This window comes from Netta rufina, assembly GCF_964035555.1.
Source record: "Netta rufina genome assembly, chromosome: 5".
Classification (NCBI taxonomy): Eukaryota; Metazoa; Chordata; class Aves; order Anseriformes; family Anatidae; genus Netta; species Netta rufina.
The window spans coordinates 12,120,536-12,145,457 of record NC_140128.1 but is presented as its reverse complement, the minus strand read 5'-3'; the positions used below and the strand labels follow the sequence as shown (position 1 = coordinate 12,145,457).

General features: G+C 44.5%; 1 protein-coding gene across 8 annotated transcripts; it reads right to left on the bottom strand.

Moving 5' to 3' along the window:
* Window positions 1-1,566: 1,566 nt before the first annotated feature.
* On the bottom strand, window positions 1,567-22,278 carry SLC39A13 (solute carrier family 39 member 13). 8 transcript variants are annotated; one of them, XM_084288533.1, is made up of 11 exons: window positions 21,618-21,692; window positions 17,700-17,758; window positions 16,001-16,300; window positions 15,479-15,592; window positions 13,652-13,773; window positions 12,248-12,400; window positions 6,845-6,934; window positions 6,439-6,489; window positions 6,100-6,232; window positions 5,886-5,985; window positions 1,567-4,388 (listed from the first exon to the last, which is right to left on the bottom strand). In XM_084288533.1, exons 3-11 carry the CDS (start codon window positions 16,266-16,268, stop codon window positions 4,313-4,315), a joined length of 1,107 nt encoding a protein of 368 aa, XP_084144659.1. In that variant the 5' UTR covers window positions 16,269-16,300; window positions 17,700-17,758; window positions 21,618-21,692; the 3' UTR covers window positions 1,567-4,312. The 8 variants fall into 8 exon arrangements, with proteins under 8 accessions (XP_084144659.1, XP_084144661.1, XP_084144665.1 ...); XM_084288535.1 differs by lacking the exon at window positions 21,618-21,692 and adding an exon at window positions 21,450-21,575; XM_084288539.1 differs by lacking the exons at window positions 17,700-17,758; window positions 21,618-21,692 and adding an exon at window positions 22,203-22,278.
* Between the last annotated feature and the right edge of the window lie 2,644 nt (window positions 22,279-24,922).

The following is a 24,922-nucleotide window of genomic DNA, read 5'->3' as shown; positions in this document are numbered from 1 at the left end:
ATTGTAGGGCATCACCTTTTCAAAGCTGGCTTCCAGCTACAGCAAGTCAAAATTAAAACAACGTCCCCATTTCTGACACCTTTGACCTTGATATAAATACCTTAATTTGCCTGCCTGCAGCAACTGCCCACCTGTAGGAGATTTTGGTCCTGACCCTCCCAGCTGTGCTCAGCGCCCCCAAACTGCCCCCCACAGCCCGGCTCCCAGGGGCCCTGCTGAGGGCAGACGCTGCTTTTCTCCCCGGAGAACCATGCCTGGTGGGAACACGCAGCAGCCATGCATAAAGCTTGCTTTTGCCACATTTCAGCACGCTTCTCTCTTCAGCTGCGTGGACTGGACAGATGGGATTACCAGCCACGCAGCTGCACAGTCGTGCCTTGAAGGCAGGCAAATTGAAAGGAACTGACAGGGCTGCTGCTGAAGGAATTTTCTTACACATACCAGCTAAATTACAAGTCTTCCACATCAAGAGTGAAAAATAATTTTCAAACAATTGCTGCTCTACATAACACAAGATCCTGCAATTACGACAGCTTCCTTGTAGAAAGATGAAAATATTCATGTCTCCTAAATCTGCCATCCTATCACATCCCCCTGCTTTCCACATCAGTTCCTCAGGCTACAGCTTCAGAAGACTGGCTCTGGCTAGAGCATCACCCTTAAACAGTTCCAGGTGTTCCCCTCTGCCTTACAGCAATCATGCAAGAGCCACTGAACGAGGCAGCTGACTTACATTACTTTCAAGAAAAAGGGGTTGGGGGAGGGAAGCTCAGAGCACAGCCCCACAGACAACCAAAGAGGGCAGCACTGTGAAGCTAGGGACAGAAATAACAAAAGCTACATTGCTGCCAAAGCCCCTGTACCACCATCAGATCATGCCCTTGATCACCTACCTACCTGTCTACATTCTTCCAGCTCTAGGGTTATCTTTTTCCTTCTTCTTAAAGAAGTCTTCTGTAAGAACCAAGAGTCATTTCCTACTATTCAGCATTTATAGCCTGAAAATCTTTCAGCTTAAGAGTGGGATAAGACCTGCTTTGAACCTATGTGTTTGAAGGGTAAAGAAAATCCCTTTACTCCCTTCTGGGCTCCTCCTATACATGACATTTGATGCCTTTGTCCCATATGTCAGGTAACCAGCTTAGCCCTAAGTGCTGAGGAGCATAACTACCAGACAGGCTTTGAGTTTTTACATGAAAAAAGTTATCACTAATCACAAAGTATGTTTGCCAAACTCCAAGTAGTAGTCAGTTACCATGCAAGTTCTCTGCTCAACTAGGAATAACTCACCTGGTGATACTTTTCAGGGAACACAGGCTGGCAACCAAGAATTTTGATCAGAACACAGCATTCCTGGCCCAGGGTGTCATGGCAGCAGATACAGCAAACTGGGTTAGAAACTTTTCTTACAATTGTGAAAGTCAGAGCAGTAAAGAACAGGGTCAGGCTCCAGAATTAACCAACCCAGAGACATTGTTCTGTAATTCACTGAAATTTGAATTGAATGTGTAATCTTAGTTCAATGAAAAGTAGCAATTTCAACAACAACAACAAAAAACGCAAACCCACAATGAAAAACCATTTATTTCATCTCTATTGTCTCCATGCAGAGCAGACCAATACAGATGAAGTGGGAAAATGCATAAGAGTAGCTGAAAAAATAGAGCTTAGAAAATACTAGTCTCTCTGCATTTCCAAAAGTGACAAATGTGGTGGAGTGATGCTCCATTTCCTCCCAATGCTCTGCATTCTCAGCCCCAGGGCTGACGTTGCATGTAGTGGAAAGCCAGCCCCTCCTGTAAGCCCCGTGGATACCTTCTACAGGGTATCTTCCCAAGAACCGCAGACTCTCTCGGCCTGTGGTATCAGCCAAGAAAAACAACTGAGAAATTCTTTCTTCAGTGTCATCCACTTCACATTCCTGAACGCTGAGCACAAAATCCTGACTGTAGTTTAGTCTTGGCAAGAGTCAGTGCTGATGCAATAACACCAACTCATGGGCACTCACCTGGCAATGCTTCAACTTAAATACCAGCCTCATTTTGAGAAAGACATCTTGGGAAATGGCAGGCACCTCTTTCTCTACAAACTCATCTTCCAAAGCCCTACTACAGGGTCCAGCTAGCTCTAGTCCCCAGGGAGGGGGGAGAACAGCAAAGCCAGAGCTAGGGAGGTTAATATATTCCCCCAGTCCCTGCGGGCTAATCAAATTAATCTTCCAGCAAAGCGGATGCTACATTCAGACTTTCTGACAACTGAATGACAGAGGGAGAAGCTGACAAAGGAAAGCAACTTTGTTTTCCAAAACACTCCCCCTCCCCTAAGGAAAAAAAAAAAAAAAGGCACTAAGCCTCCCTCACTGTGAAACTACTTACTGTGTGAGCCTGGGGTAAGGAAAGACGAAAAAAATTTAGACAGCAGTTCCTGGGCAGAGAAAGCTGCAAGCATGAGCTCTCCAGCTCTCCCTGAAAAGTAGGACAGGAGCTGTCATAAGAAAAGAACTGTCTACAGTTCAAGAATCTCTTAGGAAAGTAAATGCCTCTGCTGCGGGCAGCATACCTGCATCATTGCTCCGACCCAAATTACCCCCTCTAGGGACAAGCCCTCTTGATAAGGCTTTGTGCAGGCTGGAGAGCTGTGCTCATTTAGAAAAGCTGTTTAAAAACAAAACTGAATTGGTGCAATTCACATTGTGGCACCTGTTTTGTATCCAATGATTCTGCTAGTTCAATTAGACCAGCTTTTAAACAGATTTAAGCAAAGCGAGGATAAGCTTTGCAGAATGGATGATCTAGCAATTGCCCATGTCTCTGTGGCACTAAAACATCCCTGTGGAATGAGGGCCTGGTCAGCCCTGTCTGCTTTGCCTGTCTGGGCAAAGTGCTAGAAATGTCATTCATTTTTATTGGCCTAAAATTGCCAAAAATGTTACCCCAAATATCATACAACAGAAAACTCTTTAAGCGTGCTTAACACCACCCTTTCCTCTCCTTACTCAGCACACAACTTTTCCAGACCCATATTTTTTTTTTAAATCTTTTAACCAACAGTTTCACCTTTCCCATTTCACCCTCCCTCCAGTATTCCCTGCTGCTTTGCCCCTTCCCTTAAGGAATTCCAGTATTATTGCTTATCCATTCATCCCCAACAGACTACCTCCACCATGAGGTAAGGCGGCCAGAAATAAGCTACTATCCGTAGCTTTGGTTATAGCACGCCCTTAAACATGCTACGTTGATCAGAGGAAAAGCTAACGGGGTTATATGCTGCTGACCAGGCTGTACTGAATGGTGTCCAACCACTGCCCAAACTGACCTGAGCCATGACAGTCCAGGACTGCTGTAAGGTGCCAGGCAGGGCTGACATGCTAATCCTTCCTTCTCAAGAGGGCTTGGAAACTTGCGGGCAGATGGTGGGTGAATTGGGTCTCAAGAGCAGACTTGGCCATGTTCAGCTGGCAGTTATGAGGAGAGGAAGGTCAGAAATAGCAGCTACGTGGCTTTCCTTTCACGTGTAGATGAGCTGATAAGTCTGGCAATAAAAGAATCATTTACTGACCATTTTTCAGAAAAAAAAAATAAAAAGGTTAGGCTGTGCTGGCTGTTGGAGTGGTAAGAGCTGAGGCAAATGATCTCCAAGCTGAGCCATTTAATTGTAGTGACCTATCCAAAAGTGCCCCGAGTTCTTGGCTCAATTTCAACATAAGTAAATACTAAACAGACCAAAGAAGCAAACTGCCAAGGCTAATACTACCTTTAGGAACAAGTGATGTCGATGAAAAGCCAGAGATAAGTTGGAAAGGAGCCTTTCCCCTCTATCTACAATGCAGGTTTTCATAGCACCGTAACTCCTCGTGGACAGGGAGTTCTGGCTAAAGCTGTTGCTTTACTGTTGCTTTGCCATCCCTGTTCTGTCTCCAGCCCTCAGAGTGGTAGAAAAGTTCTTCATCGGCTACAGGGATCGCCTCTGTTGTGTTCACACGAGAGCCTGGGAGGTACAGTTCCATCAGAATGAACCAAATAAAACGTTGTCCATTCTCGGTGGAGCAGTTGTTCAGTTCATTTCTGCTCACTGTATCTTTTGCTCCATAAAAAAATAGAAGCCCTGATGTGTGGGATTTTAGCAGAACAGGGAAAGGAGAGCCAGGGAACGAAGTCCTGCACACCCAGACCTCTTTCTCACCTGCTTCTCACACTAGCAGCCAGATCTGCACGCACACACATAGGAAATAACATTAGTGTTCCTTATTGCTTTGTAACAGCTCAGAGTCACTGCGGTGGCTCTGGGAGGCATCATGAAGTCAGCGCAGAGGTCAGTCAGTTGTGAATGAGAGTAGCACCATGACTGTAATGCCTGTACACAGGAGCAGAACTTGCTGCAGGGAGTTCCTGGGAAAGAAACAGCAAAATTAGGAGGGGTGTAGACCAATGCCAATAGGCAACGATGTACAAGCTTGTGACTGTTTTTTTCTTTGCCCTTCCAAATCTATCACGAGGAAAACACAGCAATTGTATGACACCATTACACAGCTGAGAAGACTCGTTCCCAGCACCCCAAACAAAGATGCTGTCTATAAACTGACATGTGTTTGTTCCACTCAGCTGCAAGGCTCAACTTAAGATTTCAAAACCAATTTACGCTGATTCAGCTGTGCAATTACCCAACTGCATATTCCTGCCCTTTTACTCACAAGAGAACCAACACTTCAGTAGCATGTTCAAAGATGGATTAGGAACCTCATTCAACTAATTAATAGCCACAATTAAAAAAAAGCTGATTAATTTTGATTTTTACCGCTCTTAATCAAGCGTAAATCTAAGACAGTGCTACAAGTGACTACATACCTGCTACCTCTGTATACTCTGCAAACAGCTGGGCCAGCACAAGAGATTATCAAGCCAAAAGCAAGCTCCCAGCTGGTCATTACCATTTTCCTACCAAATGTTCCTGCCTCCTCAGATGTAACTGTGGAGCTGGTTTTTTGTTTTTTTTTTTTGATCACTTCCTGATTCGTTTCAGTGAAAATGAACTAGGTGAGTGGAAGTCTCTCATTTAAACTACAGAAGTTAACCTGTCAATACAATTGAAATATGTGGGAACATTCAGGGGCAGCTCTGCCAGCAGATCTTACAGGACCTTTACTGTGACACAGCTCGATCCGGACCTGCCAGAGCCTCAGTCAGGCTCCATGAAACTAGAATAATACAAATGGGGGAAGGCTATATATAGGTACACCACAATATAGCTATCTGTGTAGAGAAGGGATGATTGACTGAGGTAGGATACAGTGAAACTAAAAAATGCAGAGTGATGGAAAGAAACTTATTTTCTACTCACACAGCAACACAGTGACATCTAAACAAAATTATTAAGCAAGAGGCAAAAAATAAATAATATAAAGCATCATTTCATGCAGTGCAGTCAAACTATGGGAGATTGCAGGAAGCCCAGAGTAATGGATAGGATCAACAAGAGATGAGAAAAGCATGTGAAAGATATGTTCGTGTGTGGTTATCAGACACTAAGCCTGTATGGGGCCCTGGTTCAGACAGTCCCTAAGCCACTATCCCTAAGCCACTAGGTGTAAGAGCTGCGAAGACAGACTGTGGAAAGGGTCACCTTACCGGACATGTTTCTGAGCAACCTGCTCTAGCTGCTTGGGCTTCACACTGCACTAGCACAATCTTTGAGACTGACCCAGTTGAAGGTTTTCACGTTTTATAGGGTCTCTGTGGTCCCATAAACTCAATAGCTAGCACAGCAGCCTTGTTAATGGGATTTGGAAAGCTGGCATTCATGTGCCCCCAAAACAGGCGTGGGGAACTGTCACAGCCCTGCTCCCAGGCAGTAAGAAGGGCAGCAGCACAACAGGAGGGAGCACTTACCACGGGTTCTTTTCCTCCAGGAGATCAGGCACAACATTTACCAAGGCAATATACAGAAATCCTCCAGAAGTGAAAGGGAGGATCCAGGCTACTGTTTCCCCTGCAGAAGCACAGAAAGCTTTCATTACTCCTGACACAAATCCATGGGAGAGAAGATACATACATGGGGACCATGGGCTCCTCACATTCCTACTGAAGTCCCAGGGAGCCTCACCTGCTCCTTTTGGTGACTGAGCGCATATTGCGAAGCAGGCTCCTAGAATCCCCCCGAGAGCTGTGGATAGCTGCATCTTGGCTGCGCTCCAGCGGTCAAACCCAGCCCGAAGTAGGATTGCAAAGTCCCCAACCTACGAAAATCAAGAGCCAATAGTTAACGAACATTCTCAGTCAGAGGTCACCCTTAACAAGTGCTTCAGGACTGTTTTTAACTTTCCACATTTCCAGTCTCCCAGAGAGCTTTCAAAGGGACAAGAAAACATAACTGGACTCAGCTCTTCTCATTCACACAATAAAGCACCCTTGAAACCCCCCACAAGATACAAAGCCCTCTCACCTCGTGTGGGATTTCGTGCAGGAGAATGGCCATCGTGGTCAAAAACCCAACCTACAGCAGAGGAAAGAAGGTAGTTAAGAAGCAGTCCCCTAGACCTGAGAACGAGACTTGCAGGATTACATCACGGCCCCTTTCTCCATGTTAAGGTTCTTACTAAATGTACAGATGAGCTAACCCTTCCCAAAATGCCAGGAGCTGGGGCAAACTGCGGTGTCAGGTTTGAAGAAGCTTGTAATTCTGTCCTGACCCTCTGATTCCTTTTTAATATAGACTCCATTTTATCAGAAACTTCCAGAAAATAGGAGCAAACTCCTCTTATCTTTGGTGGTGGTTTTTTTTGCATGTTGCATCACACTTGGGAACAGACATCTCCACTTCAGTATACAGCTGGTGACAGAAACCTTACCTTTCTGCTAACCAGGAAGCTGGCTGCTACTGCCAGGCCATGTGTGAAGTTATCAATGGTGTTGGCCAGCAAATTGAGGTATCCACTAATCTGCAAAAAGAGAAAAAGAGCCCCTGATAAAGAAAGAGACATACGATAAGAGGAGGTGCCAGACATGGCTCTCGCATGGGTCATACAGAACCATGATCAGATGGCAAAGGTCAGGACAATCTTAGAGTATGTCAGGGCTCAAGTACAAATTACATACTCCATTCAGTTCTAGAGTAAATTCAGCTTTAGTGTAGGCAAGTACTGTCAGAGATTAGGAAAGACATCTTACTGGAAGAAAGACAGACAGAGAGAGAGCAAATAACAAAGAAGCTTCAGATACAGAGAGAGAAAAAGGAAAAAGAATAAACCAGAATATCTGATTCAAAATTGAGTTGATACTGGGCAACACTAATTTAACACAGGTGACTAGCTTCAAATATGACCTGACCTTGTTTTCTAGCCATGTATTTTAATACCTGTTAAATATCTCTTCTTCAAAAGCTGGCAAGAACAATGCAACAGAACAAATGCTGCTGAAACAGCTTTTTATAACCATAAAAATCTTGAAACATTGCACTAAAAAAACTTCTGCATGTGGGTTTGCTTTCCCTTAACAAAGAATAAAGAGAAGATAGTGATGACAGTCACCAAAAAAACACCTACTAGAAGGCTGGATAGCACGTATATGCATTTGTATGCTGACAGATTTCTGAACATTAAAAGTGTATGCCAGTTACCTTCTTCAGAATGCCAGCTCCAGGTCAGACTTCCCTATCAGTGCTATATTCCTGTCCAGAAAAATTGTGTACTTGACCGACCCAAAATGGTTTGAGGGTACCACACCATATCATTTGCTCAGAGGTTGTTTTCTTTATTTCACATCATATTTAGCAAAAAACTACCAGGTGTAGGTCCTGGGCCACTGCAGTTCAATGCAGTGTAAATTATCATCAATCCAGGAGTTAGCTACTATATCAGGCTGTCTCTGGACTGCAAGAACTGGGGGCACACGTTACCTGCAGATACAGGGCAGCACCCAGTGAGCACTAAGGAGAGACCACATAGAAAACGCTAAGCATTAACTTCTTACTTTACCATCAGGTAAGCCAAAATTTAGCTAATAGGTTTCACGTGTGCTAATAGGTTTCACGGGCCCTTTTCAGTCTCCTCTTCCCTTTTTCTATCAAACTTCCTTTGGGGAATCTTTTCTTCCTGCCACCTGTACACCGCAGCTCAGATTGAGCTTTCTGTTAGGTATCTCTCTCAAAAGCATTTACTTTCTGCAGGTTACTTTCCACTGCACAATCTCCAAACATCTTCACAGGCTTTAAACTTTTCACAGTGCATACATAGTTAAACATGAAAATAAGGAATTAAGCAAAGATCGTCTAAGTATCATGTTTAAGTAACAATCTAAGCAACATCTCCGCAATGGATGCAGAAATTCCCTGCATGTTTTTGCAAGAAGGAGAACACAAAGCAATGCGTGCATACAGACCCACAAACACAGCAGTTTTACTTCTCATTTTTTATTTTCAGTCAGATGTGACTGTCTAAAATATCTTCTTTTCATGTTGGGATTTAATGTGATTGCATTTTCCCCACAGGCTAGTAATAATTATTCAATAAGTTTTATATTAAAATGATTTCCCATACCACTGTATAGAGAAAAAAATAGACTTCATGATTAAAACATTATGACTTTTTCTTGTCAGTGGCTTGGGCAAAAGCTGTCACTGAAAGAAGCAAAGCCTTGGAGTGTTCAGAAATAAATTGGGTTGATTTGACAGTTATGAGCCTCTGACATTTACATTCTGTGAATACCTAATAGGATGTTCTCCTTGCTCATAAAGAGCACAGCAAGATGAAGTGTTTATGTTCATGCTTCAGAATTAATGTCACTGTGCAATAAAACATACTTCTACAAATCAGCGAGGACCCCTGTGCCATGGGGGAAAAAAGAAAAAGAATGAGTAAGGAAAAGGTACTCTACAAAGTTTTTACTTGATGAAGGAATAAAGGCTGCAATGCAGGGCAGAACCAATCTGTGTTTGGGTGCAAAGGATGCCTCCCACTTGCAGCGTTTAAGCTAGGACAAGTTGTTACAGCAGCAGCCAAAGAGTGTAAGTTCTAATAGACATGGAGCAAGGATGACTGATTGCAGCTTACTAATCACTGAAGCCTTGAAGAGTGACATCTTTTTGTTTAAGTAGTATCTTTCCATTTTGGGAAAAAAGATATAAGAAAAAACTGTTACTGAGCGCATAGGAGAACCAAAGAAGCCTTTGCTATAGATTTTTCTTTTCTTTTTAGGCTCCTACCTTGCACACTTCAGCAACATTTTCTCTGCATGTTCCTTTCCCTCCCCAGTGCAGTCCATGACAGCCACTTCTCCACCAGACAAGGCCAGTGAGACCTACCTGCTGATCTTCCAACCAGGCAGAGCTGCCAAGCAGCATGCAACATCTAAGTTCTGCCAGAGTTTTTCAACAGGACATTAGTCTGCATTCCTCCTCTACTGCCACGCTGATTTTTATGGCTCTTGCAGAAATCTGATTACCCTTCAGATTCCTACCCTCTCTGAAACTCTAGTAAAATTAATTATGGGTTCAAAAGTTACTGAAAAATGAAGGGCAGAACAGATGGACAGGCAGATGGAATGACTGCTTATGTTGTTTCCTAAGGGAACAAGGTAGAAATATCTTGATAATTTTGGTAATCTCCCCCCTACCAGAAAGGCTATTAAAATCTTCAGATTAAATGCCCAGAAGGTGGAAAGTTAAAATTATATACATTAACTCCTGAGTTTCTATTTCATGTGTATTCATAACAGTCTGCAAGATTAAATAGACATGTTAGGATTTTAAAGCTAGAAGAGGTCTCCACGATCAGCCAAGACCTATATAACACAACTGAAACAGAAACTTCAAGTTTCTGCATAAAGCCCATTGTTTCTTAAGCTGTACTGTATTTTGTAGAAAGAAGCTTAAATCACACCTTAAAGCCCACAAGTGACAAAGAGTCTATGTCTCTAGGTAAGTTATCCCACTGGCAAATTAACCTCCATCACAGTTGTCTTCTATTTCTAATCTGTTTTTATTTAGTACAGCTTTAGCTTTTCACATATAGTCACGCCTCTTGCATGGGTATTCATACACCTTAAAGTCAACCCTGATTCGTCACATCTATAGAGCTAAAAGCTGAAGAAAAACACTTCAGAAAAAACATGTACTGTAAACCTGAAGTAATTATTTCAGCTCTTTTCTGATCACTTTGCAATTTATTGATACTATTTTGGATATCATGAATAATACTACAGAAAAAGCCAAATAAAGAGTCAGGTCTACTGATGAGGTCTACTATGGAAAGGAACACTTGCTTTTGGTCTTATATACTATTTCCTACTCACTTGGTCACCCTCCTGACTATAGCATCATAACGGAAGACTGTACTCAACCAATTTCCTACTATGATTCTCACACCTTTTTCCAAGGCATTGACTTCCTGGAATCTCTCCCTATTTTATAAGTGTGATCTGTATTATTTCTTAATCTATTACTTGATATTTGCTTCTATCAAAACATGTTAAAAATTCATCTCTTTTGATCAAATTACTCAGTTTAGCAAATGTCACCAACCTCATGCAGTCACAACATGACATTTAAGGAAGAGAGTAATATCTGCAAATGTAAAGATGTACTTTTCTTTAAACAATCAATTACAAAAATCACAAACCAGTAATGAACAGATTTGAGAGGGGCTGCATTAATCCAGTCCCTGCTTATAATATAGAATAACAGATTTTTTTATATTAATAAGGTTGATTTCATGCAGTACCAGTTTTATTAGAATTTGGGAGAAAGCTGTCATTACCAAATTGTCAAACTACCAAATTAACCAGATTCGTCATTACCAAACAATCTTATGACTGAATAGAAGCAGGGAAAAATGTCTAGTTGACAGAATTTATCTCCCATAATACCATATCAATTAGCAATAACTACATGATTATTTTTTACATTAGAACAAGGCACTGAGCAATTGTGTCCCCCATCAGTGTTTCATTTCTCCTTGAAATCAGGGGAGGACTAACCATTCTCAAAGTCCGCAGTTCCTTGTATAAACCTTTCTAAAATAAACGCACAATGTTTCCTAACCCAGTAATACTGACTTCTTCAGAGCTATCAGCTCCAGAACCACCAATGAAGCACCTTGCACTTTGTCATAGTGTTCAGATTACACAAACGTTACAGGTATCAAAACCACCCAGTGATCTCAACATGTATTTCACATTGTGTAGTAACAGCTACAAGGTTACAGCAAAATAACTTTAAAATAGAAAGAGTAAAGAGCCTCTGACTGACCACATGTCCAGGTTTGGGCTAGTTTGTGTAACCACACTTTCTGTTCATAGTCTATCTCCTACAAATCTTTCATATTTTTAAGTGCTTTCAAACTCAAATTATAGGTCCTCCTTGGTCAAAGCGATCTTTTATTCTCTTGCATGTTATGGTCACCCAGGCAGGGTTTCCCACAGTGCAAAGATAGTAACAAAAGCAAAAGCAAAGCCAATCTAGAGGTTAGCACTGGGGGGTGGCTACAGTCCTCCTTTTCTGTCCTCCACCTCCAGTCCTGTGAGCTCACTGACTGATCTCCCTTATCCCAGCACTACTTTACATGGGAAGCTGATTTAAGATGATAAATTATGAAAGAAACCTACAGGCAAAATAATCATCATCATCAAAAAATCTTTGCCTGCTTAGCTCCCTGAACAGGCTCACTGTAGGGGTCAGATGAGGTCCAGTGCAAATGAAGTGATGAGAAATGCAGGTTTGGAGGCAGAGTGGAAAAGAGACTCTTTTGGGCAGCAGATGGCTGCTATTCAAAAAAAAAAAAAAGCCCTGAATTTAAGTTTTACAGCTTCAACTGTCAAAATACATCCAAAAGGTGCCTTAAAAGGAAGCATGCTGTTCACAATTAATACAATGTAGGCACTGGAGAAACAATTAAGTCATTACTCAAAAAGTTAAGCAAATAAAGATATGTTGAGTATAAGATAATAGAGTAAGTTGAAAAGTACTGTACTTTGGTCTCAGGATTCAGTCAAAACACCCATCCCCAGGCTTATGCCTTCACAATAGTGATTTTGCCTCTTTTGCATAAGCTGCAGTGATTTTCTCCCAATGAGTACCCTATTTCCTTCCTGCTGTGACTTTCACAGAGCAAAATTTAAGTGTAACTCCCTCAAACACTGAGTCCCCCACTCAGGCACACTTCTCTCTACAGACAACTCAGCCTCCTGACTGAAAGATCTTTGCCCGGAAAACATAGGATGCAAATCATCTAGAAAAGGGCTGCTTGTGGGTCTCTTACCTTGATTCTGTTGTCTGTTGGACACGACGGAGGAGTGGAGCCATTACACTGAGTTGAACCTGTTTCGTCTCTTTGGGATCTGCCTGATACCTTTGACAGGGGGTAGCCACTTCCATTGGGAATCTTTCCAGCTGGTGCTTTGGAATCACAGCCCTAAATTAGCAGAAAACAACTTGTCACTGCCTTTTTGTCCTCAACAAAGAGCACAAATTTAGGTTAGAAATCCAACCTTCAGCCTTAATAGTTTCATTCTTACAACCCAAATCAGTAGCTTTGGTACCCAAATCTAACCATGACAATGACCAGAAACAAGACAGACTTCAGAGAGTGTCACACCTTGTCACATCTGCATAAAAGCAATGAAGCATCAGGAGAGGGAAAATAGAAAGATATACAGGGAATCAGAATCAGGCCCCTTTGACATGAGCAAGGTTCCACTGGGAAGATGAGGGCCTCAATCTGTCAGTCCTGCTGGCAGCTACTGCCCAGAGAAATTCAATTCCATCTGGGAAAAAGAGTCTTGTTCTCCCCAGTGCGTCAGGATAACTGAATCCCAAAGAGTTATTCTATAGCTGGGATTGTCAGCTTCCAAATAAACTTCTCATCTCAGACTTCAGTCTCTATGTATGAGCTGAAGTTCCTTTCAATTTAATCTCAAGTCAAAACAATGGCTAATTGCTTACCCAGTTCCTGACCTGCTCTTTTCTCTCTCAAAAGGCATGGCACAGAAAGTACTGAACAGCCTATAGGAGAGGTGCTGCTAGGAACCAGGCAGATGGCTTAGGACCAGCCACTGTCTGTCTTGGTGTTACCTCCCGGTTCCTGTTTTGTCAGTGTTGCTTCTTTGCTGCTGGGTGACTCTTGTCTGAATCACTGCACAGCACGACCTGGCCAACTATAAACCCTGCCTACCACGTTAGCAGCTCCATGGAACAAGCACCTGGTTCAGATCACCCCCAAGAGAAGTGGACAGCAAGGAACATCTTCCAAAGAATGCTGGTCTTTGCCCTGACTGAGGACGCAGAAGGAGAGTGAGTCCAAATTACTCAGTAGAGCACATGTCAGCAAACTGTCATCCCCCAGAGGTTATCTGAGGCAGTCTCAAATGCAGAGCACTCCAGCTCCCAGTCCATATAGAAGGGGAGCTCTTTTTTCGCACAAACCACATCAAGAACAAAACCAGCCCAGAGGTGAGAAATCTCAAGCTAAAACCACACAAAGCCTGTAGAACCACGTGTCAAAGTGGCAAAACGCTCCCAAAGGCCTTTGATAAGCTACTCACAGCTCCAGAATCCTTTGCTGAGCCTGCCAGATAGGGCAGATGAGGTGTTTAATACAGTGCTTATGTGCCTGACTCACCATCTGAACACAACAGCACTCCCTCCCCTCTGGCTACTCACTTACCACACCAGGACACTCCTTCTCTTCTTTCTCTAGGAAAATCTTCTCTAGCGTCAGGAAGGTCAGGAAGCCAATAATCACCCAGAGACCCAGAAGCTTCTGCTGCTGAAAGCTCTGCCCTTCTCCTAAGGGACAACAGAAAAAACCTTCGTGTCGCTTCCAAGAACAGTGTCTTCCCATATGGGAACCCCCCCTGCCCCAGATCGTTTAATCACCAGTCCCAAGACAAAAACCCAAAACAATAGAAACACCTCCTGCAAGGAGTAGAGAGCAACCGTATCTCACAGAAAATTAAGTTAACCTGCTCATTGTTGATCTAAGTAAAAGGAGTCCTCATCTTGAGACACTTAGCGTGAGAGCCCCCACCCCTTTTACTTCAACAGCACAATCCAGAACATTTCTTGACAACACTGGGAACTTCCCGGTGCCCCAGAGGCACGTGAACATTACATCAATGAAAATCCTGCAGCTCTACCTACTGAGCAGCAAGACCCAACATGAAACCTAACATCAGTGGAGCTACAAACTCACCTTCCCATTTCTGCCACACCTGGGCAAGTTATTAAGCCCAAAGCTATAAACTTTCTTTTCAATTACAGCCAAGCTTGTGAGATAATCATCCTTTCAACCCGGCTGCAGAAATGGAGGTTGCAGTGGAAGAACAGAACGATTCTGCACTGGGGCATATACAGGTAATGAAAAATTTTATGCTTCAGGACAACATAAGAAGCAAACAAGCTAGAGCAGGAAGAGAGAGTCATTAGGGAACCACTGCAGGAAGAGAGGAAAAAGGACAGCAGGTAGGAGGTTCTGCTAACAGTACCAAAGCCACAAAAAGGAAGAGAACCACAGGATCAGTAGATCTGTGGAGCATTTAAAATCCCAGGAGATGGCCATAAGGAAGTCTGGGAAACCTACAGCATCCTTTTCACCACTCTTTCATTTTTAGTGATGAAAGAATTTCTTAGCTACTCAACAGGTGGGATGCAGCAGCACTTGCCTTCTCACATCAGTCTGCCAAAGCAGAAAGATACAACTGCTGCGGGTTTCTACAAGTCTGGCCATCCAAGGGGTGAAGGATACACACCAATACCACAAGCTGCATCCCAACAGTGTTTAGTTTGCTGACAACACAGGTTTCTGTCACCTGTATTTGTTTCCCTCCCCAGCTCCCCAGACACCATCTTAGTCAATATCTCTACTGACAATCATTTTTTCCATGACTTCTCCTTGAACAAAGATTGAGAGGAGTACACATTTGGGCTCCAGCTGACGAAGTGGAGGGATCCCAGTTAGTTCCAAGAAAAAGGCTCTAGGAGAAGCACTGTGATACAGATCTACAGGCAAGATGATGCACATGATAGGGCAAAAAAACTCCACCTAAGATAGGAGACGTGTTCATGTATCATGTACCCGACCACACACACATTCATAACTTTCCATCAGGTTAAAGAAGTATTCCCTTTCCTTAGGGAAAGGGCAAAGGAAAATCAAAGATTTACAAGAGTCCAAAGCAAGGCAGGAAAAGTTGATAGACAAAAAACCTGTTAGAAGTTACTAAAAAAAAGTAATCATGCTCATCTCAGGAAGTTTCTGATCTTAAAAACTTTGGAGTACAAATAGAAATTATTACACGTTTTTATTCTTCATATACTTTTCCCTAAGCATTTGCTTTTACACATTGTTCAAAGCAGAGTAACAGCCTAGACCAGTTTTTGGGCCAGGGCTGACAGAGTCTGGCTGGTTTTGTATTTTTGGGATGGAACAGACTCAAAAAATGTAGCAGTAGGCACAGCACGAGCTGCTTCTATGCATATAAGGCTTTCATACCTGTTGTTGCACTGCACGTGTAGGCCCAGGCTTCGGGAAGCAGGTGCAGAAACACATTCCCCAGTAGCCCACCAATTGCAAAGCTCAACAACTGCTTCAAACGACGTGATCCAGCTAAAAAAAGAAACAAAAACCTGATTATAACTCAGCTTGAAGCCAAAACATCTCCAGCTGAGTTTCTGCACAAACAGACCTAAATTAGAAGCATCTGCAAACCAAGCTTTCAAAGGAGAGAGCATGGAAGAAATAGCTGGAGTGCAAAAAGAAGCCCTTGTACTGCAAGGCTGGGACAGCTGTGTGTGGGAGGGTCCTGGACCAAGCAGCTCCCCAGGGTGCACAACAAATGCTATTCTGTACGAGTTCCTTCCAGGACTTGCATGTGTTAGAGGATTCCCCATCAAATTGACAGGTACGGCCTAAAGCACTGCAAATGGAATGCCTGCTCTAGAGGAGATCCTGTTCATCACAGTCACAACCAAGGACCTCTGTCTTCAGAAAGACTACCGCAGGTAGCAGGCTTACCTTCTGACCTCAGAGCAGCTCCTGTCTCAAAGGGGATCACGAGCAAGGGGAAGACCCCACTCAGCCCCACCATGAACGAGCCGATGAGGGAACAGATCCAGGCATCCAGCCGCTCACTGCTGAACAGGTTTCCCCAGGACTCTGCTTCCTTCTCGCACAGAGGGCCAGAGCTGGCAGCAGCATGACTCCTCGCGAGCTGCTGAGCTTCACAGGCCACGATCAGAAACAAGGAGAACGTCCCATCAAGCAGAAGCTTTCGTTTTGTCATCGCTAAGTGGTCTCAGCCAGGCTGGCCGATCTCTGAAAAGAATAGAGAACAGTTCTGAGTGCATGCTAGAGGCTCTTGCCCACCACCCAGGAGAAAAGGCCTTGGTCACGCCATTCCATCCCTCAGCATCTTATTGCAGGTGGATATCCCGCTACCCCCCATAAGGAAGCATCCGAAATTTTCCCCGATTTCAACACAGTACTAAAGGACACTGCTTATCATCAGGTATGTAAGACTGTGCATGAGACACCTTGCGAACAAGTCTTCCTTCCAGAATCTTCCCTCCAGTGGGCTGGACAAGGACTCCCCAGGCCCAAGACCCGCAGGTAGCTTGTCCTTGCCCTTCAGTTTCCCAAGGCTCCAGAAAAAAATCTTGGCCAGAGACATTACCAGGATCAGTCTTCTCTCTGCCTTTTCGGTGAGCTGCTCTAAGAGCCCTCTCTGGCCCTTTTTACCATGAAATTGGCATGTCAAAATTACAAAACCCAGGGGACATGTGGTTGTGGGAATACTGGGTAGAAAAGGCAACTGAAGAGATGGAATAGCATCTAACAAATCAGGATGCAAGACAGGTAACTAAATGGGAAAGGGAACATAACAGAGGTCCATACAGTCATGACTGGTGTAAACAGTATAAACAGGGATAGATTATTCACCATGTCTACAACCCCACGTACTAACAGCCATCACGTGAAGCCAGTGAGGGTCGGCTTCAAAATGAAAACAAACATGACACCAGCTGGTAACTTGCGTGGCAGCATTTCTCCAAAACCAATGCAAAATTTTACATGGATTCAACAACAGACAGACCAGACACTAGGAAAATAAATCTATTGATTGCTCATGGTTAGACAGCTCGTGTTAGACGCAGGAAATTCCCTTATCTGAAAGGAGCTGCAGATCGAAAGAGTAGTTGGAAAATATCATATATACTTGCGCTATTTTTACTCCTGCCTACAAGTCTGCTGGGTTAGATGGACTCTTAGTCAAAGGCAGCACAGCTGTTACTAAGAACTCTTCAGTCATAAGAGAACTGGAGAGAAAAAGGGCATGTTAGACGTGGAAAATAAAGATAATTACACACTCGTTGGCAAATAGGAAAGGAAAGCAAATGACACAAAGGCTGAAGTACAAATGCCTCCTTCAGTTTCCAGAAGGAGGAGCGAAACGTGGCAAGCAAAATTAATTTGGAAACAGGAGAACAAAGTGGGTTAGAAAAGAATGCCATAACGATTGCAAGGCAGCTGCAGATTGAGAGGAATAATGGCATTCACCTGAAAGCATTTAAGAAACCAGTCACAGTAATCTGAAGCATCTTTGAAATTTACAGAAATATGGGAAGGCCACAGAAGGCTCAAGAAGCATCATGCCTCATCTACCTTCACAAAAAGAAACAAATAAAAGGGGGGTGCGACTGAAGAAGTTACTGACCAGTAACTTCAATCCTCTGAAAGGTTCTTGATGAATTTAAGTGATCAGTTTGCATTTACCTATAAGATAAGAAAGCGATAAAGACAGCAAAGTATTAAATAACAGCCAAACAGAAAGGGGCCTGAAATTGTCAAGAAAAAAAATCAGGGTGTTGGAACCAATCTATGGGCTCACTGCAGCGGAAGAGGACAATGTTGACCCTTGTCTCCCCATCCTCTCAGGCAGCCTCCCCTTGCCATGCTCACACCCGACTCCATGAGCGAGTGGGTTCAGAACAAATCAGCAGAGACTTTTTAATCCCCAGAAGCTCTTCCAGTTTCGGTCCCTGAACTAGACCACTGCTGGAGGAAGGCCCAGCTGCAGCGAGCAACCAAGGGGAACAGTAAAGAACAGAACCTGTGAAGGAGGACACCAAGCTCCAAGCACAGTAACCACAGACATTAGAAGTAGGAAGGATGCAAGAAGGAACTGCTGAAGATGCTAGCTTGGCTGGCTGCAAAAGAACCACTGAAACTTTTTGTGGAAAGATAACATCTATTGGAATGTAAGCTACTGACCCATACAAAACCCACCAGTTGTTTCTGGACAAGACAAAAATCCTTTAACATAACAAGTTTAAGCCAGCTCAGTTTTTTGTGGCATCTGATTGCAGTGTTATGATCTGGCTGTGAGAACCCTAGACCTACCTATCACATGCTGTCAAACCAACCTCAGCAAAGATGAGCACAAAACAGCAGAGTAATGAAAAAAAAATCAAATGGATATGACAAAATACTAACTCCAATGTGCCAGGAGGGGGGAAAAAAAAAAAAAGGCATACATGATTACACTGATTCAGAAAATAAATCTGAGCCAGCAACACAAGCATGTCACTAAGCAGGCAAATGACATCCCCGGACATACCAACAGCTACACTGTTTGTGTGACATGGAGGCAATGAATCCATTCTACTCCCCACAAATAAAACTTCAGCCAAAAGACTGTACCCACCTCACACGCTGTACTTTATAAAACAGATGTAAAAATAAGAGACGTTCCAGTAGACAGAACCAAAATACGAGTTTAGAAAGTACAACCTGGAAGAAAAGACTGAAGGACCTGGGTGTGTTTAGTCTAGAAAAGATAAGATTGAAGGGAACAGAACAGTCTGCATACAGCAGAAGTCACAAGGGGGAAAGTGCTCAACTCTTCCACATTGTGGTATCAGCTCAAGTAGTAAGCACAGTTCAACTTGGATATGAAGAAACTAGTTTACATAGTGCCAAAATGCTGATAGACTGGAACAGGTTACCTATGATGCAGAAACATAAAAATAAAAAAAAGAGTAAGCTCCTTATCCAGATGCTCTTTCATTGCAATGACTAGATCCCCTCTTGAAGTCCCTCCCCGCCCTATGCCCCAGACTCCTGCTCTACTGGCAGGACCCTACTGCAAGTGGCAGCTCTTATCGGTTATTATCAGCACAGAGAATACAGAAGGCTGAGTGGCAGAAGTAAGAGACGTTTTCACCTCACAGCACTCCAAGTATCCATTCATCTCCACCACTGAAGTGAACAGGCACAGGGCTGATGCTTGGATTAGACCTTGAAAATGACTGAGAACAGCTTATTTGTGAGGGGCAAAGCCATTCCAGCCCCAAAAAATCAGGATTAATACAACCACCATATCAGTAGGAAGATGCAAGGAATACACGTAGCAAAACAACTGTTCTCCTGCAGCTTGGCAATGATGGAAAGTGGCATAAACTGGCCCCTTCTGGGCCACGGTTGCCACAGAGTTAACAGCTTTTGGGAATCGGTCTGGAAAAGAAATCACCACAACTGATGCAACAGGTCCAATTCTTCCATCTAGTTCTCCCCACTCATAGCCTGTGTCTTCCCCAGAGGACACCTGGAAGGGTCTCCGAGACTGAGTGACCAAAATCCTGGATAGAGGCCGTAGCACACAGGGCAAAGGACATGTCCAGGGCTCTGAAAACAGGCTGCATATCAGGCTTCATTTCCTTTTCCCAGCAACAAAAGGGACCAGGGTTATCCAAAAAGATGGTGGTGAACAATAAAGAGTCACAAGGGGTAGAAAACCAATTCTCCTAATTCAGCTGTGTGTCAGTCAACCTTCTGAGGTTGACAGATCTTTTTTTTTCTTGTTAATCACACCAGGGAAAAACAGTACACTTCTTCACCCCATGCTGGCTGACCATCACTACCTCATAGCTCAAGAACATCCCCCAGTCTCAGGCAATGAATTCCTGATGTAAGTAAAACAGCTACGAGGAACTCGGTGCATTATCCAGGACATACACGCACAGATTTTTGTGCTCAGCTAATTATTTAGAACACGCTTCCTGCATATGCTTCTTCACAATATATCATAACTACTTCATATCATAACCACTTGCTCCAAAAAATGCAGGTTTAATTCCATAACCCCTTTGTTTTTCTATCACATTGCTGCATGCTCTTCATGAAACGTTTACTTCAAGTCTCTGAAATAACACTGGCTACTCCCGAGACATATTTTAAGAGGAAGGAAGGGAGCAATCAGAACATAGTCCTAGGATAAAAAAAGCTCAAGAGAGAAAATAATACCCTGCACCACTACAGTTTCAGAGGATGGAAGATGTCTTTACCTACCCCTAATTTTAGACATCAGCATCTGTTTTAGGTACCCCATAAAGAAATTTCTAAGGAAAGCAGTTGTAAGTTCTCAGAGAGATCCACTGCCACTATGATACATAAGCACAACCACATTTATAAGAGATGTGGTTTTTCCTCAAGAAAAGTATATGTATTTAAGAAAATGCCTAAGAGAAGAATCAGCATTGCATCATTTACTCGTCAGTTTTGACACAGATGTCCTTTGCTATCACACCTCCCAACCATGCCAGGAGCAGAACCTGTTCACCAGTACTACCAGCAGGTCCCGGAGCAGAGCACTGAAGTCAGGTCTGCTCTGGCTGGGATTCTGAACTGAAGTAACAGCGAGGTCTTCCCAGCTCAGGAAAAACAAACATGAAAATCTGCCATTTACACACTCCTTAGTGAAAAGAAGGGGGAGACTGAACATCAAGTGAGAAGAGGACGTGCCCTCCTCCTGGGAGGCTCCCACAGCCTCCCCTGCCTCACTGAGCTGGTCTGAGGCTCAGTGAGAAAACAGTCAAAACTTACAATGCCAAGGTAAAAACCTACTGGAAAACAGAAAATAAAACATGTACACGATAAAGATTCCTGCAGCGACCCACCTCCTCCCTTCCTGGACACTGCCTTTTCAGACCACACAGCTTCAGCTCTGTCTCAGCACAATTGCTCGCTGCCACACAATGACATTTCAGATGTTGTTGAGAGAAGGGGAAAAAAAAAGACCTTTATAACAGCCGTTATAAACAACTGTTTTCCCTGGAAGCCAGTTGGCTTTAGGAGTTGCAAAAGAGTATTGCATGGAAAAAAAAAAAAAAAAAAAAAAAAAAAAGTTATTTTTCCAGGGAGGAAGCATTATTTCCAGCCAAAAAAATCCTCCACTAAGCCGCCTCCCTCCATTAGCCCCGTGGAGGGCTCTGAACTCCTCCTGGATGCCTGACCCCGGGGGAGGCACGGCGGGCCTGCAGGCTCTCTGGGCACGCTGTGCCCCCCGGCACGACCCCCCCTGTTCCCCATTCCCCTCGCGGCGAAACGCTGCAGGCAGGACTCGTTTCTGCACAGCGTGCAGCTAGAGGCACACAGCGCAGCGGGCACGGCTCTGCCCTCACCTCACCTCACCCGGGAGCTCCCCGTCCCACTCGGGGGGCCCGCAGTTACTTCACCAACTTTCCTCAGCCCGGCCCCTCGGCGGCGAGGCTCCGCGAAATGGCGGCGCCAGCTCCAGCTCCCAGCCGGTCCCCTCAGCGCCCCGCCGGCCCCCTCAGCGCCCCGCCGCCCTCACCGTGCCGCCGCCGCCGCCTCGCCCCGTGCCTCCGCTGCCATCCAGCCGCAGCCCGGCGCCGGCCCGCCCCGCCCGGCCGCCCCCAGTCCCCGCCTCCCCCGGGCCGGCCACGTCGGTCCCGGCCTCCTCGGCACCCGCCGCGGACCCAGCGCCGCGATCGCTTCCGGCCGCCGCCAGCGAGGGGCCGGCGCCGGGCCCGCTTCCTGCGGGGGCCCGGGGGGCTGCCAGTGCCCTGCTGGCGCTGCTAAAAGCGGAGCAACCCCCTCTAACACTCGAGTTTTTTAAAAAAGATGAAGTCACTTTCGCGAGTACCTGCCGCTGCACGGGGTTCTGTAGCAGGTGGATGCGCTACAGCCTTCCTGGTGGGGATTTGGGTGACGCCAGGGCTCTGGCAACGTAGCCCGGACTGCTAATGGTGAAAATACCCACGGTTCTTACCGAGGTTTGCAGAAACTTCGTGTGCTCAAAAAACTAGGTCAGCAGAGAACAAAGATTTACTTTTATACAAGCCGAACTACCTCAGAGCTATAGTTTCCAATTCACTTTCCAAAATACACTAACGTACCTTTCGGTTCCACCTCTTACCATTTCCCCTGCGACTCAGGACTCCGTGCTCACTCCAGTTTCCAGCACAAACCCCGTTCCCCTAGGAGACGCTGCTGATGCTGACGTTCCTCCTGTCTGCAGTCTCCCCCCGGTCTCATTACATCACTCCAATGTCACGCCGCGGAGCAGAGTTTGGAATTCAGTCGGCCATCAGTGGCCTGCGCTGGCCGGGCTGCTCTCTCTGCAGCCGTGTAACAGGAATACGACCTGACAGGGACACGTTGCGAAGGCAGTTTCCTAAAAGTTTGGTCTTTCTCAGTCAGAAGCAGAAAGTTTATGCTGGGAGCTGAATTCTCAAAGCAAGTTTTCAAAAGGAAAGGATTTGGTTCCGAAGTTGTAAGCTTTGTGGTTGCTGTGTTCCACAGCCGCCTCCCTGTTGCCTGAATAACTGTCATCAGTCCCAGTGGCGCAGTTCCCTGTGCTGACGGATCGTGTCTGTGATTATCACAGTTACAACAAGCAGGCACTTCCTCGGGTAAACCACACCACGCTGAGCACCTGGGACTGTCGGAATCACGAGCGGTATCCCGGGCTCAGTGAAGTAAATGGGTTTGCTTTTGACTTCAGTGGTGCAGGACTTCAAGGCATTGAGTTTCGATTTGTGCCCCACCGCAAGCCAAACAGGGAGAGTTTTGGAGGAAATGTGGACTCAGTAGCTTATGCCATCAAGTGGCAGCTGTACCACACTGCATCCAATGGAGCTTTTTCCCGGTGGGTGGCTGAATTCTTAGCTGTAGTGAAATTTTCAGCAACAGTCTGAAGATCAGTATGGCTCAGAGTCCAGCAGGCTGCATCCAAAAGTAAAGGTGTAAAAACGTAAAGATGGATTCTGTTAAAACAGCGACGAGGCAACTGGAGCAGGGCGCAGGGACCTTCTCTCGCCTCCCTTGAGCCATGGCACCCACCTCTTCAGCCTGATTCCTCCAAAAGTGACTTTCAGGTTTCTCTGTTCTTTACTAAATGATGTTTTCAGCTGAGGAGAAAAAAAAAAAAAAATCAGGTCACTTGTAATTGCAGACTAACAAAACCAGCCACCATAAATCCACTTCTGCTCCTTTTTGACTTGTAACTGATGTTTTTGCCTCTCTAACGTCTCTATGTGGGTGTTTCCAGCATTTACGCTTGCTTAGGAGCTTTGTGGTCCCTTGTGACTTTCTTGCTGGAGTGGGGCACTGTATTGGTGGAAATAAAGCAATTTTCCAGGAAAAATAAAATAAAATAAAATAAAATAAAATAAAATAAAATAAAATAAAATAAAATAAAATAAAATAAAATAAAATAAAATAAAATAAAATAAAATAAAATAAAATAAAGCCACTATAACTCATGAAGACAGAGCTTGGGTCCCCAAAGGCTGGCATGTTGTGTATCCACAAAAGTGAAGAGATATCAGCAGAGCTTGATCCCTATATTGGGAAATATTTTTATTTACTGAAAAAAAAACCAAACAGTTACTGATACATATTAGTGAATTAATGACCAGAGCTGCAAACAATTTGATTCTCAAAGTCTTAACTAAAATGCAACTGCTTGACGTGTTATTGAACAACCAGAAAGAAATGCTAGAATTAGTGTATTGGGTCAAGAACAAGTTTAATTCAATCAAAAAGATACTTTTTTGGTTGGATCACCAATCTAAAAAAAAATAAATAAATCAGTTTGGAGCACTCAGGATGAAAAACTGGTGGAATAAATATAAAATAAAAAATGGAAAATCAGTTATTCGCACACGTCTAGTTGGTTCTTGAGATTTCTGGAGTTTGGCAGCTCGAAATTGCTCGGGAGCCGCTCGATACCATGTTGGGAAAAGCAGAAATATTGTTACAGCTGTAATTCTGCAGGGACACCGCATGGAGGTGCCGCCTGCCTTCAAAACGAGCAGGTTGGGCCCGCACCAACTTCCCGTTTCCCTTTCAGGGTTTGAGTTAAAGCGTCTTTCGGTGGGGAAAGAAGGAATTTCAGCAGCATCAGGGCAGAGAAGAAGATACAAAGCTGTAGACTGTGTCAGATCTCTTACAGAGCTACTGGGCATAAGCAATTAAACCCGAGGGTGATAATACAAGTGCCCTTCAGAATTGCCATTGCAATTCACTGCTCAGAGCAGGCTGGTACCTGGGCTTTGTACACCGTCCGGGCTTGGGAACAAGGCTGGTGTGCCTGTACCACCTCCCCTCTGATGACAAAGAGGAGATGTTGTCAGCCTCACCTCCAGCAGCCCCAGCCCAGGGAAGGTGCTCAGCCTCCTCCAGCGCTCTGGGGCTGCAGGAGAATTTCCTATAGCCAGGCCCAGCCCCAGTGGGAGTAAGGCCCCGTGGGTCTCATGGAGACGTCGCAAACATCTGCTCTTGGTTAAGGAGAGGACTCTCAGGAGGTGTTGGGGGGACAGCTGTCTCTCCTAGGAAGACATTTTAGCCCCTGAACTTCCACCATAAGACTTGCTGATGAAGGGACTGGAGTGCCTTACTAAACTGATGCTTCCTCACACCTGATAGTGCTCTCTGCACTCTGTCCCCAGGACATTTAAAAACATTTTTTTCCTGTTGTTCAGTCAGAAGTTCCCTTTTGAAAACAGGATGGAACCTGAATGGCGTCCTGGTAGTGCAAAGGGAAGGTACCAGAGCCTCAGCAAAATCTCTGGGGAGAGCACATAAAATATCCGATGGGAGCATATGTATAAGACTGGATGTTAGGTGCTGAGA